This window comes from Corvus moneduloides, chromosome 1, assembly GCF_009650955.1.
Source record: "Corvus moneduloides isolate bCorMon1 chromosome 1, bCorMon1.pri, whole genome shotgun sequence".
NCBI lineage: Eukaryota > Metazoa > Chordata > Aves > Passeriformes > Corvidae > Corvus > Corvus moneduloides.
This window is the reverse complement of record NC_045476.1, coordinates 108,961,431-108,975,137: the sequence shown is the minus strand read 5'-3', so window position 1 is coordinate 108,975,137 and position 13,707 is coordinate 108,961,431. Positions and strand designations below refer to the sequence as shown.

Genomic DNA, 13,707 nt, shown 5'->3' with positions numbered 1-13,707 from the left:
GGTGAAAAGAGGGACAGAAGGTCAAGTGACTGGTACCTTAGGTTACTGGGAGGACTATGACAGAGAAATGGTATCACCCAGATATCCAACACTGCCAACAGTGTAAGTACTCACACATCATTTGAAGTTACTTAGATAGTTGCCCTGCTATAAACAGACACAGTCACTCCTGCTACAACACCATTTGCATGGATAAAGCTATCCTTGCACCAGGTAAATCAAAACTACAGACTACACAGCCACAGCAGCTCTGTTTAACAACATTGTCACCACAGCAGCTATTAAATAAATGAAGAAGAGGAATAAGTTAAATTAATATGTATTTTAAACAATTATCCAGGTTGTTGTTAAATGCTGGAAACTGGTCTAAAAAGGAGAGGGGCTGCATTATAGTTCCTCTATAAATCATACCTTCAACTGGGAGTATATGAAAAAGCAATTATTTGGGCTATTAAAGCCATGGTGACATTCCAGGCCTATGAATCTGTGTACTAAAGTGCTATTACTGCCTTCAGGTCCTCCCTACAAAGAGCCGCAATCAAAGACTTAGACTCTCTAACCCTTAGTTCCTATCATCAAAGGCTTTGCTAATGGGTGTCCTGACTACCACAATGGCTTATAGGTCATGGGGTTTTTTCCTCCTAGATTTCTGTAAGTCCAGCATGGGTGTCCCCCACATCAAATGCATTCCTGCTCTAATAGCAGCTCAACGCAATCCCAGAAAGGGACAGCAGGAAAACAAAACCCAAACTGCCTCCCCTCCCTGCTGCCAATGCCACTTCTTGACACCTCATACCTAGCTGGCATGTAGTTGATTGAAGAAGTTCTGGGTTTCCCAAATGAGCAAGAGAAAAACCTGTGATTTGTCTTTGGATGGCACAAGGTGGTTCCTGAACAGACTGTCCAAGGAAGCAGCCCCAGCACCACCCACAAACAGCCAAAGGTGGTGCCACTTCTCCCCTAACCCTCCTGGGTGGGGACTCCCCTGCCTGATGGTAGGGAGCGTGAAGAATGGCCTGTAAGCACTGCTGGACTCACTGGCAGAATAAACAATGGGAAGGCCAACAGCATTGCCTTCCTGCCAAAAAGTAAAACACACAATAAGCCTGGGAAAAGGAAAAAGGGGGGACACCACCAGACATCCCCTGTGGCAGGTGATAAAACATGTTTTCACATCATAAATTGGTTTTTGGTGGTTTTTGTTTGTTTGTTTGCTGGCTTTTTTTTTTTCCCCCCCTAGGAATTTAGGCTCATTTTCTTTAGGCCTCAGAAATGGAAATCTCTGGTCCATTTTGAATGTAATTTATGTAGCCAATCACTATCTATGAAGCCTAAACCAGATATATTTAAAGTCAGGCATACATGAGTTGTTCATACATATTGCTGAGTTGCTCATATGTTGATTCAAGTCTTCTTGAAATATCAAAGAAATTTTAGGTGATTCAAGAAGACAATCCAACATAGTACTTGTTTTCAAGGTTTCTTCAGTAGGAAATGTCATTTATCACCATTCTTTCCTCTAGAGAAAAAAAACCAGGGAGTTTTTACAGCTTGCAAGTACAAAAGAATAATAATAAAAAAAGACTAAAATTAGAAAACTATCCAATCTATAAAATCCATTTGGGCAATCAAATTCAGTTTATCATTCTTGCACTTACAGCACTGGATACATGTGAATAAGTGGATTATCATAATTTAAGGAAAAGATCATGACATTTGAGTTTCAACAAACAGATTTCAAGAAAAATACCTTGTTCCTAAATTAAAACCAGAATCTGTTAGCAGATATAGACCAAAAAATGATTAATTTGTTTAAGCTATTTTAGTGATCTGTTCAGGAAACAGAAACATTAGCAGGTGACAAAAATAATCGTACATCATCATAAACAAGATAAAATTAATCAGGATAAACAAGTCAGAAACAACAAATAGACTAAATCTTATAAATATGAACATGATGGAAAAAATCAATGGACAATTCTTAGAAACAAAACCTAAATTTATTTTTTAAAAAATGGATAATAGTTTACAATCTCTAGGTTCACAGAACATGTAATGTTCTGAAGATGATTCCAATGATATTTAAGAATGCTTGTGTGAGTAGTAGCCTGGGGTTAAGAATTTATTAGAGAGTCAGACACACTGGGGGAGTGTCATTTCTCTGTTTTCAGGCAGCAAGTACAGTGAACAGTACCTGCAAATTGGATGAATGTGTTTGGTTTCTTTGGAGTTTTTCTCTAAGCTGTCATTACAACAAGCAAATGAAAGAAGGCAAGGTCTTGATTTGATTACTTGATCGTTGCATTGGGCTTCCCTGACCAGCCTCAGGAAAGGGGAGACAGAAAAACCCCACCGTAGGATAATATGAAATGTGCCTTTATTTGCATGTAAGATTATGTCTCCTGTGAAACAAGGAATTAAGCAGACCACAAAAAATTACATGCAAACCTCAGCAGTCATGTAACCATATGCTGTCTGCTTCCTAACCAGCTCTCCTTGGCCAAGAGTGATGACAGAAACCTGAATTTTGTTCTATACAGAAAATGTACTCCTCAGGATTATAATTTTTTACACTGAGATTAAAAGAAGGCTAAAATGGAATTGCAGAATTAATATAAGTTTGCTTTTTGCTGGTTGATAACATATTGGGAAATATTACATGATGAATAAAGGTAACAGAGATGTGTTCCTTTCAGTGGACTTCAGATGCTGAATTCAAACCTGAGAACTAATAAATCAGTCTTTTGCTGTGTTTGCATCTTTTCCTCCCACTGGTCTGAGGCAGACATAATCTATAAGTAATAATCCCCATGAAATTTGGTGTTAAACGTTTCAGTTTCCTTTTTCTTCTCTCCCTGCACACCTCCCAGTTCCCCCTTTCCGCCAAAATGTACAAACTGTTTCTGAAATAACAACTTCAAAGCAGCAATGCACACACCTTTGACGTAAGAACTTGAGTGTTAAGAGTGGGAATGACACATCTTTTGAGCTGCATTCAGCATGGCATTGAAATGAAGCTACTTTTCAGCTATTTTTCTATTAGACGAAGTGGGCAATGACTGCCCTGGTCCCTAGCTGTTATCTGAGTACCTCTCAGGTAACTCACTACAGGTGGCTCCCACTTGCTCCTTCTATTCTACCAGAAGGAAAAAGCAGTGTAAAAGGAGACCCCAGGAGCCCCTCCTCTCCTCTTCAGAAGAACAGCAGGCAGATACGTGGAGCTGGGCCCTGTGACACACCAACTACACTAGCTCGGTGCCAGCAAAAGTCTTCTCAGGATTCTGCATCCTCCCCATAGCAGGCAGTATGAATAATATAAACCTGCACCGGTCCTTTAGCACTTAGCAGGAAACCCGTCTCTTTTTCAGCTGGTTTGTGGGTATTTTGTGACAGCAATTCCATCAAGCAGAGAGCAATGAAAGCAGTGAAAAAGCAAGTGTGTGCAAACAGTGATGAAAGCACAGTACAGCCTCTCTGCCTCTAAAATAATGAAAAAAGTAAAAGCACACAAAGCAACAGTGTCCAAAATTACTGCTTATCTGCTTACAATCAATATCCCAACCCAACTAATTCGCTTGTACTGCTCATCTAGTGTCTCACATCTACCTAACTGGAATCTTTTAATCATCCCGAATTTACTTCTAAGGACACTTTATCAGATCACTCGGTCACGCCATATGATGCTACTTGCTGAGAACCACATGACTTGAAAATGCAAAACCAATCACATTTGGGAGATGGATAAAGAAACCAGGAAGAGTTCTTCAGTGGTCAGTCAAAACCAACAAATCCAAGTACAGTACAGATTGTTAAAGCTACTTCTTCAAAATCAAAATATTATGGTTATGAATTAATGGATTACAAAATATTGTTTGGATTTAAACAAATGAGGATGTCTCAGAATTCTTAGAACTAAAAGGCAAAAGAAGAAACAGACCAACACAGGCAGAAGGACAGATCTGAACATTTCCATTTAGCTGGCCATTGGCATATTCGGTTTTATTTCCTTAAAACTGAAGGAACTTTTGGCATATCTGAAAGTAGCAATACTCTTTGAAAACTCAAGTTTGCCTGTTTACGCTGCTATCTGAGGCCCTGGGGACCATGCAGCTTTCAGTGAAGTAAAATATGATGCCATGTACATACGTAATTTGAATCCCAGCAGACAGCTGTAGTAGCAGTACCATACACCACGAGTGTAAGGTTTCACAAAAAGGCTTGAGCTGCATTAACAGCTTGTCACCGTCTCTGATGGCAGAGCCTGTTCCTTCCTCCCTTTCACCCATGCTCATCAGCTGCCCTCCTCAGCCAGCTGTGATCCTCTGATGAGACAGTAGGCAGGTTTAAATCACTAAAAGAGCAGAAAAACAACCTGGCAAAAAAAAAATTTAGTGTTTGCTCCTGGTTACATGAGTTTAACAAGGTCCTCTTGTGAATAAATGAGCAGGAGTGGCACAGAGAAGGGGGAAAATCACATGCTTAGAGGGGAGCCTAAGCAGTGATAGTCCCTCCTCCCCTCACAACAGTGGCAAGCTGTTTCCTTGGCTCAGTCAGAACAGGGAGCCACGTTCACAGATATTTCACCTGTGAACTGTGTTCCTGTATTACGTAACTGCTGTATTTTTTAAGTTATAGTAATCAAAAACTTTTATATGGTCTTTCTAGTTCACAATATGCCAGCATTTCAGTCAGATGATGCCTTTCTGTGGGGAAAATAACCAGAGAAGGCTAAAGGATGCATGAAAAAACTGAGGATGTGAACTCTGCAAAAGTCCCAGATGAGATGTTTCTACATGTAACTCGAAGGAGGGGAGGTAGTACAAAGAGAATGATTTGGAGACTTCTTTAGGAGTCACCTAGGGGAAATTAGGTAAGAGCTAGCTATCTCCTCTGCTGACAAAGCTTTGAGGCTGATGTTGATTATTTCCAACATCAACGCTGGAAATTTTGGGCCTGAGCATCCTGGAAAGTTAGTGCATAATGAGGAAGGAATGAATTTATTTTCTGGCTACCAGGCTGTCTGACATTGCTGTCTCCAAAGAGGAACAGGTTCATACAGTTGCTGCATGCCCTTACTAATGGCTCCCCAGAGGAAATGTGAAAATTGATACTAGATAGTTGATGAAGGGTCACCTGTTGAATCCTCTGCACCAGCTATTACCAGCAAACCTTCTTTTGCTAATGAGTAAAGAAGGAAGGTTTAGCCTTTTTGTTAGTGAATGTCTTTGATTTCATAGCTTATGAAGCTTTCACTGTAAAGACACTGTAGAACTGACAGTTTCTTTCTAGATTAATATACATAGGTATATTTAATTTAATCTAGAAAGGTAGATGAGTTCAAAGCTAGTTTTAGGATCCTGGTGAGAAATGAAGTACTGCAAAAGATGGGCTAGTCAAAAAGTGAGTGCAAAGACACAAAAGTCAGATTTATAAATAAATAAATCAGACTTGAAGGTGATGCTGTATTCTGCAATCCTTTTACAAATCTGGAATAGTTCTGGTTATTTATTTAAGCAGAATTTCAGCACTCTGATGAATACACTTTGTATTTCAGGTGAAATGCAGATGTTTCCTGTACCAAGGCATCCTTTTATGGCAAGGAAAATATAAGTATTAATAACTAATTCATCTAAATTTTTTATTTTCACTGACCATATCTTGGAAGAATCCCTTCAAGTTTCTTTCTTAGATGGGAATTCAACAAACAGACGGAACAAATTTCACAATAAGCACATGAACCACATCAGTGGTTAAATGGCGTAAATGGTGTAGCACGTTTTACCTGACAAGTCAAAACTGTAAGACATGCTAAGTGGCCGCATTGCTGTAAAAAAAGAAACAAACACAACAAAAAAAGAAAATGATTCAGCTATTAGAAAAGCAGAGGGATAATGAAAACAAAATATTAACTCCACTTGAGACATTTTGGACTCTCTTGTTTAAATCCAAAATGTGTCAGACGTACTACTGCTTTACTGTAGTAAAGCTCAAAGTCTGAAAACTACAGCAGCATAAACAGGACTCGCAAACAGAGCAATTATATTACTAGTAAATTAAGATATTTGGAATTCAATAAATCAAATATCAAACCGAGAGACAAATATCTGAAAAATTCAATATTTTAAAATAAAATCACAATGAAAGAGGAACAGGGAAAAGAGAAAGAGAGAGAGAGAGGAGAGAAAGAGCTGAAAAAAAAATTGAAAGCACAAAGCCACATTTCACACAAGTTTCAGTGACCTGAAATAAAGATATTTCTAATTTTTTTAAGCATAATCTGCAATGATTATAATTAAACTAATAAAGAGAGACACCCAAGCTAAGCTTGAGCAGTAGTTTTCTTGAAGAGGATGGAAAAAAAGGCCAAACAAAATCTGATTTGTGCTGATTCCTGTTCTTTTTAAAAACCTTAGGTGCACTTAGCCTTTAGAATGCATCTGTAATATTATTCTCTTCTTCCTGGGCCTCTGATAATTTTATTGTTAGATAAGAAAGTGGTCAGATGTTCTTCATTTCTGTAAAGACCTAGCTGTATTTCCAATTAAACAGTGTATTCAGAGAGCAGACCCTCAAAATATCCTTCAACTGAAAACAAAACTTCCATGCGCTAATCCAGATAAGCAGGCCAAGCCCAGTGACAAGAATGTGCAAAAGTGCATCAAAACTGAAATCAGCTTATGTGTCTTACTTGACAGGTGATAAACCTGCAAGCTGCTAGAAAGGGCCTGTCAGACACACATACCACTGCCCTAAAAGATGTTTATAAAAAGGTTGTACTGGGACAAGTTTTGCTCATGAGAATAATTTAAACTGGTACATGCAGTAGGTGGCTGACTCAGAGCTAAATTTGGGAGTCAGGGAATTTTTTCTGCATTCATTAACTAGACATCATCCACAGGTAACAGCTACAGAAACAGTATCTAAATTTCTGTCCAAACTTAGCATAAAGGCAAATACTTCTTAAAGCATAAGGGTGTTTATCACCTGATGCTGAAGTATTGATAAAACCTGAACATGAAACAAAATTTTCTCCAAGCTCCATTAGCTCCACTTGCTTGAGTCACAAATCCATGCTTTTAATTAAAAGGACATGTACCTCAAGGCTGTGCTTGTCTTGATGGCTCACACTGATGATTTTATGAAGTCATTTGAAAGCTCAGTCCAGCTCCTCTACTCAGACCTCCCCCTTTGTGAGGGCAGTTCAACCCCATTTCCAAAGAAGCTGTAGATTGAGACCGGCCACGGTAGAGAAAATCTTACCTGTACCATGTGTTGTGTAGAGCAGAGGGACAAAGTCTGTGGCTGCTGGGGAGCACATGCCATAGGTACACTCTTACCACAGAGGAGGAGCAGCAAGAGTAGAGCCCTCACTCACCCCAAAAGTCAAGTGCAGTTGTGCTCCTGACTGTATAAACTGAGCAAAAAGGAGTAACTCTGGGACAAGTGAAACACACCTTATGCTCCTGAATACATCACTGTAATGTGCTGGTTTTTTTCTCCTTTTTAACAGCAACAAACATTTCTGTCCAGATGGTGCAAGTGTTCCACATGGTGTTTCTACTTAGATTTATAATCCTTAAGCCTCATTACCCTACATGTTGTTACACTAAATTACATTCAGTGGTCATTTAAACTGTATGGCAGATCTATTTGTGCCACACTGAATGCCACTAACATTACTCTATTCCCAATCTGCACAAGCACATTCTTTTTTAAAAGGAACTTTGGGTGTAACAATCATTCCACTTGTGAGAAAGAACAAAACCTTAAATGTCAACATAAGGAAAATTGTCTTAAAGGCCTTTGGTCTTTTTAGTTCTTCATACCAGCAGTTAATACATACCTGGAAAAAAGCTTGCATGCATCCACTTTTACACCTCCATTAATACGGCATTTATCCAGTCAATTCACTGGATTTAAGAGGAATTACCCAATTCCAAAACACAGAAATTTAATGCTTTTAAAAAAAGTGAAGAATTAATGGAAGACAGGTATCCCTCACCAGAGGCAATGCCTTGAAATCAGTCCAGAAGTCCTAAGCAGTAGTGATTCAAAATTTAATATCAGTTTTAGAAACTGTTTACTAACTGGCCTTGATGCCATTTATATCAGTTAGAAATGGTAAAGATTCATTAGATCAAGTTTGCTGCCCTTGAGACAACATGACAGTTCCCAGAAGGAGACCATTTAAAACACTGAAACTGAATGTTTGAAAGAAAAGTAAGGAATCGTTCCGTATTTTTATAAGCTTCCTACATTTGGAAAGAAGTCTAGGCCTGTGAGAAATGTTAATTGCTACAGCAAACATCAACTGAATCCAGACCAGAAACTGGAAGGCCAAAAAACAATATTCAAAGCATCGTGCTCTTACTAACACACCCAAGCATTCCCCAAACTCCATCAAGCACTTCAAAAACAATGCAACAAAGCAAGACTGATGAAATTGTTTTCTTCAGAGACAATGGGTTGTCACAATCCACTTGAATCTGGGCCAGTGCCTTTGAGCACATGTGGCAAGCACAAATATCTTTCAAAAGGCGGTGACAGAGAGTATGTATGCAGATTTTTTCCACGCTTTTCAGCCATAAGACTTGACATTTGCTCTTTAAAAATTCAGCTACTTCAGTTTTTCTGATACAGATAAATACAGTACTCTTAAAGCAATCTAAGTCACTATGTAGGACTGTATTTGTCATGCTGCTGCCATCAGAACCACTGAACTAATGCAAACTGGTGCATAGCATAGTACTGGTATCATTTCATAGTGGTTTGCTGAAACTACACCGCAGAAATGAAATGCTTTTCAGAGAAGTCAAATTATTTTCCCATAAAAAGACCTACAAACACATTTTCCATAACTTGGAAAAGGAAACAAAGACTTAGATTCAAAATAAATGCAACAGATTCAGTAAACAAAATAAAAGCAAATTTTAAATTAAAAAAAGAAGCTGATGATGCTAACAACAGGGAACAAAGAGAATAAATTAATTAAAAATCGACATGTAAAGAGTACTTGCAGATAGGCAAGGTATACTGCACTAGAGACAAGCAATACCTGTTCCATTCTGAGCAAATCTAACATTAACTGTCATGTGCAACAAGCAACACAATACCATTCCATTTACCTAATACTTACACTAAAAACTTGAATGGAATCAAGCTGAACCATTCAGTTTCATATTTTAAAATATAACTAAGCACAAAGATTGCATAGCCCTAGAAAAGGCTGTAGGTTCTTTCTTCTTCTGAAGGAGTAATTTTGTCTTCCATGACATCTGCACAGATGTGGCTACAATTGCTGCTTCTTATGTGGGAAGTTTTCTGTGGATGCTGCAGGTAAAAACTGGCCACGTGCTTACCCAGCCTGCTACGCCTTATCTCATCAGGGGAGACTGGACGTAACTTCCTCTCTGCCTTGATCTCCTCCAGGATCCTTTCATGGAGGCTGCGGGGCCGTGGTGGCGTTGGTTTCAGTTTCCTTGCTGAGGCCTTGGGATACAGAGACAATCGTATTTACATTAAGAAGTGCTTCCTTGAAAGAAGATTTCACACTTTTTTGGAAAAAAATGTGGAATGCTGTGATGTGATTTTACATGCACTCAGTTTCAAACCTCAACATAAATTGAAAGAGGGTTATATGCATCATGATTTCCAGAGATAAAGGGCTGCTGGCAATAACAGCTGTTAATTGGTATGTGCAACATGTTACACACTGTTCTTTTAAGGGATCCTGTTCTATATACAGAAGACAACATTTTTGAAAGCCCAGGCAGAAAATATCGTATTTACATATTTGTTGGAACCAAACATGCTTTAAAAAGACACTGTTTTGTTAGGAATGAAGCCCACTGGATTACATACAGGATTTAATGGAGGTCGCGATCGGATGAAATCCAGGATTATTTCATGGGCACTCTTTTTTAATCGAGGTGGGATGTCACCGTTGACCTGGAAAAGAGAAAGTGAAATATATATATGTATATATATATACAGCTTTGTTCCACATTGGTATTCATGCAGATGAGATAAATTGAAAACTCACAACAAGCCTGACAGAGCTGCTGTGTTCTGATACCTGCACCAGACGTAAAACCTCACCAGTCCTAAGCAGAGCAACAATCCATATGCAGAGCACAGGCAAGCAAAAAAAGTATGTAGCAGCTTTTCAGCTTTGCTGATAGCTGCAAAATAACTCCAACTGCAGCAGCTTTAAGCAGCAATATTTAGGATTTTGAAGTGATGAAATCAAACGTCAAGGCTGCAATTGTGTCTATGGGAGAAGTACATTTCCTCGGTGTAAATCCCATATTTCTGTAGAAGAGGGGCTGGGTGGGGGTTGTTTGCTTTTTTGTTTGGTTTTCTCCAGAGACACAGACATTTCTTTCTCTGATACCTCATTTAGATGTAAGACCATATACAAGACATCACAGGGAAGAGTCATCAATTCACTATATGTACAGGATTTAAAGAAGGGAATGGAAGTTTTCCTATCATACGAAGAATGTACAAATTGTAAGCTGGGAATAAGTGTATGGATTTGCTTAAAAAGAAACAACTGCCAGGTTCAGACTTCATAGAGCAGAGTGCCCAAGCACACTGTCAGGCGTAAGAGATCATCCTACGTCATATATATCCTTCTGCCACCTCCTCTTACTACACAGTAGCTGGCTATCAGCCCTATCCTCCAATGTGACAGAAATTTCCATGACACTATGACACTATATTGCTTAGACCAAGTGTCCCATATTTCAGATTCTTTTTTCTTTTTTAAGGGTCAGTTGCCTTTTTTTTTTTTTTTTTTTTTTGTGGGACTCTACTCACACAAACTCTGTAGCCAAAAAACCTATGTAAAGACACATGTCTGGTTTGCCAAATCACATACCCTTTTGTTAACAAGAAGGATTACTGCCATCACAAAAAGGGGTTTAAATGTCCATAAGGTCACCTGAATATGATCCCTAATTGAACTTCACCAATGCCATGCAGCTTCCATACAAGCTCTGCTCACCTCAGGCATGCCCTGTTTCCAGGCTGAGGCTAAGTGACAGCCTCCCCAAGAAGATTCATCCCTTTACCTCTGAGAAATCAGATGCAGAGTCCCTCCTGGGGAGCATTTAATTGCTTTCCTGAGGACTCCTTCTGGAGATATCCTACCCCAGACACAGTCCAAACTCTATTTGTTCCACCCTCCTTAGTTTCCTAAGAGTGAATTTCATGTTGCTTGGCAAAGAACAACAAGCTGCTAAACTCTGCAACATGCATCATCTGCTTAAAAATAGTGCAGAAAAATTAAAATGGAAAAGGTTTATACTAAACAGTGATTTGACATTTCCTGATGAGGAGAATACTATTTTAAGGGATGTGATTGATTTCTTAAGTTCAAAGACTGAGCAACTTTTTGAGGCCAGCATGCCCTGGAAGATTGTTAATGAAATGAGAAGTCTCTCTTCCCTGAGCTACTGTTCATCAGATGTCAAAGTTGATAGCTGAAGTTGAGAATTATTACCATCAGAACAGCCGTTTTGTAAACTGATAATCTCTGTTCAAACCTTGGGGAACAGCCCTCTGCATGACAATAGTCAATAAATAATACATGGCTCTGAGCCTTTCACCTCAGGGCACTCTAGGCCCTGACTTAATGCCACCAGGGTATAATTAGTATCAGTATTACCATCTTATTGGAAAAGGAGAAATGTAGGATTTGCTTAAGTGATTTTCCACAGGATACATGGGGAGCTGGTGGCCAAGAAAGTGGATGTTTTGAAGCCAACAAGCCCTGAGCTGGAGCACCAGTGGCAGAATCCACCTTCTCATACTTGGCACCCAAACAAGATACTGACATGAAAGATACTGAAGGGAAACTTTTATCCTCTCTGTTCACACTAGATCTATTTATTTACTCAAACTAACTCTCTCTGTAGTGAGCAACTTCAAATGCATCCTTTACTTTTACTTGCTTAAAATTCATGGCTCTTGATTAAAGTCTAAATCAGAGACATTGCACAGATGCAGCCATGATACATGCAGGGGAAAAAACCGCCAAGGAACAGGTTTATGGGATTTTTTTTTCTCTCCACATACCAGGCTGGCCCCAACTACAAAACAGTATTTGGATAAATATCTCAAAACACAGTAAAACTATCCTAAGTCTTCATGTGTGTAAAACAGCTTTTGTACAACAATATGCATTAAAACTGGCAGTGTGAAGAAAGCTTAACCAATTATTATAAAAATCAAACATAAATGTAGAGATCTAAACAGCTAATGCACACAAAAATCTGCATGTCATCATCTACCAACAACCTGCTACCATCAGATTTTAGTATATAAATATGGATTTGCAATTAAAAAAAGAATGGCAAATGTTACTTAGTTACCTTTGGCTGAAGCCCAAAGCTTTAAAAATGGTGATCCCAAACAAGAAACATTGTTGATATAACATCACCTATCACTGACATTCAATTATCTTAGCCATTTATTTGTTTGTTTTGCTAGAAAAGGTGTCAGCAACGAGTAGGAGAGTGCTATCTTTAAATAATAGTCAACAGGAAACTGATATTATTTTGTTCTATCTAGAAATTTTCATTTAAAAGGAAATTGCATGGACACTGAAAAAGACAGAGGGGACACACAGCATCATTTCCAGAACAGCTCATGATAAAGGTCTGTGATGAATTACAGTATTGATCAGTAGATATCTATTTATGATTTTGCATTATGCAAATAGGGTAGTGTTTATTTAACACAGTTGTTACACAGCATTTGACACCCTACAGCAAGCACAAGCAGCAGTGTCCAAGAATGAAGTGCTTTGGTACTTCCCATCCTGAGGCACTGTACTCACACTGCTGTTCCTGCACATTAATTGCAGAAACAATTTCATGATACCACATGGTAACCACAGTACTTACACAGAGTCCCTCCTCTGAATACCCCTAAAGCACAATTAGGAACTGTAAAGCTCTCTGCTCTACCTAGGATGACTCCTACACTTCTGTAGAAACATGTATTGAAGGTGTAAAATGAAAAGCACAGTTTCCCTGCTGAAAGCAACTCACCACAACCAAGTCAGAACTGTGTGTAAGAGAACAACGGACTCTACAACACCCAGCTGGACAAACTGGTCAAAGTCCTGTGCTCACATTCTCTATGGCCTGCTTGAAGCATATGAAAACTTGCTTATGAAAATACTCTCTGTGCACAGCTGTTACTGCAATTAACCTAAGTACTGTTAAGATGTTAAATACTGCAAAGAAATAAATTAAGAAACAAAACCAAAACAAACAAACAAACCAACCCCCCTCCCCCCAAAAAAAAACCCCAACCAAAACAAAAAAAAAACATGTTCAGGATTCTCAGTGTAGACATTCAAATTACTGGATATTTTTGATAATAATGGCTTCAACCTATATGCTTAAATTCCCCTTCTGCAACATGGTCAAGCTAATACCACACTACATGACAGGTACTCGTGAAGAGCCCGCATATGAAGACAAGAGTGCTGGTACCTACAAAGGATGTAACTGCTATGTAACATAATGCTGAGTTTGGAGAGGCCATAGAAGTACCTGAGAGGCATGTATTGAGTCAGTAATGTAGGAGACATCAGTTACTGTTCAATAAGCATTGCTCAAGAAATAAGGGAACGGTGCATATCTTGGAGGGGTGGGGAGATGGGCAGAAAGGAGAGTTAATTGTGAAGCACTG

At 38.9% G+C, this 13,707-nt stretch overlaps 1 protein-coding gene across 1 annotated transcript in view; it reads right to left on the bottom strand.

The window, feature by feature from the left end:
• SPIRE1 (spire type actin nucleation factor 1) overlaps positions 1 to 13,707 on the bottom strand; it is a 128,161-nt gene that overhangs the window by 21,992 nt on the left and 92,462 nt on the right. Inside the window, 2 exon segments of the mRNA XM_032121519.1 lie at positions 9,360 to 9,489; positions 9,862 to 9,948. Coding sequence (XP_031977410.1) covers positions 9,360 to 9,489; positions 9,862 to 9,948 — 217 coding nt within the window.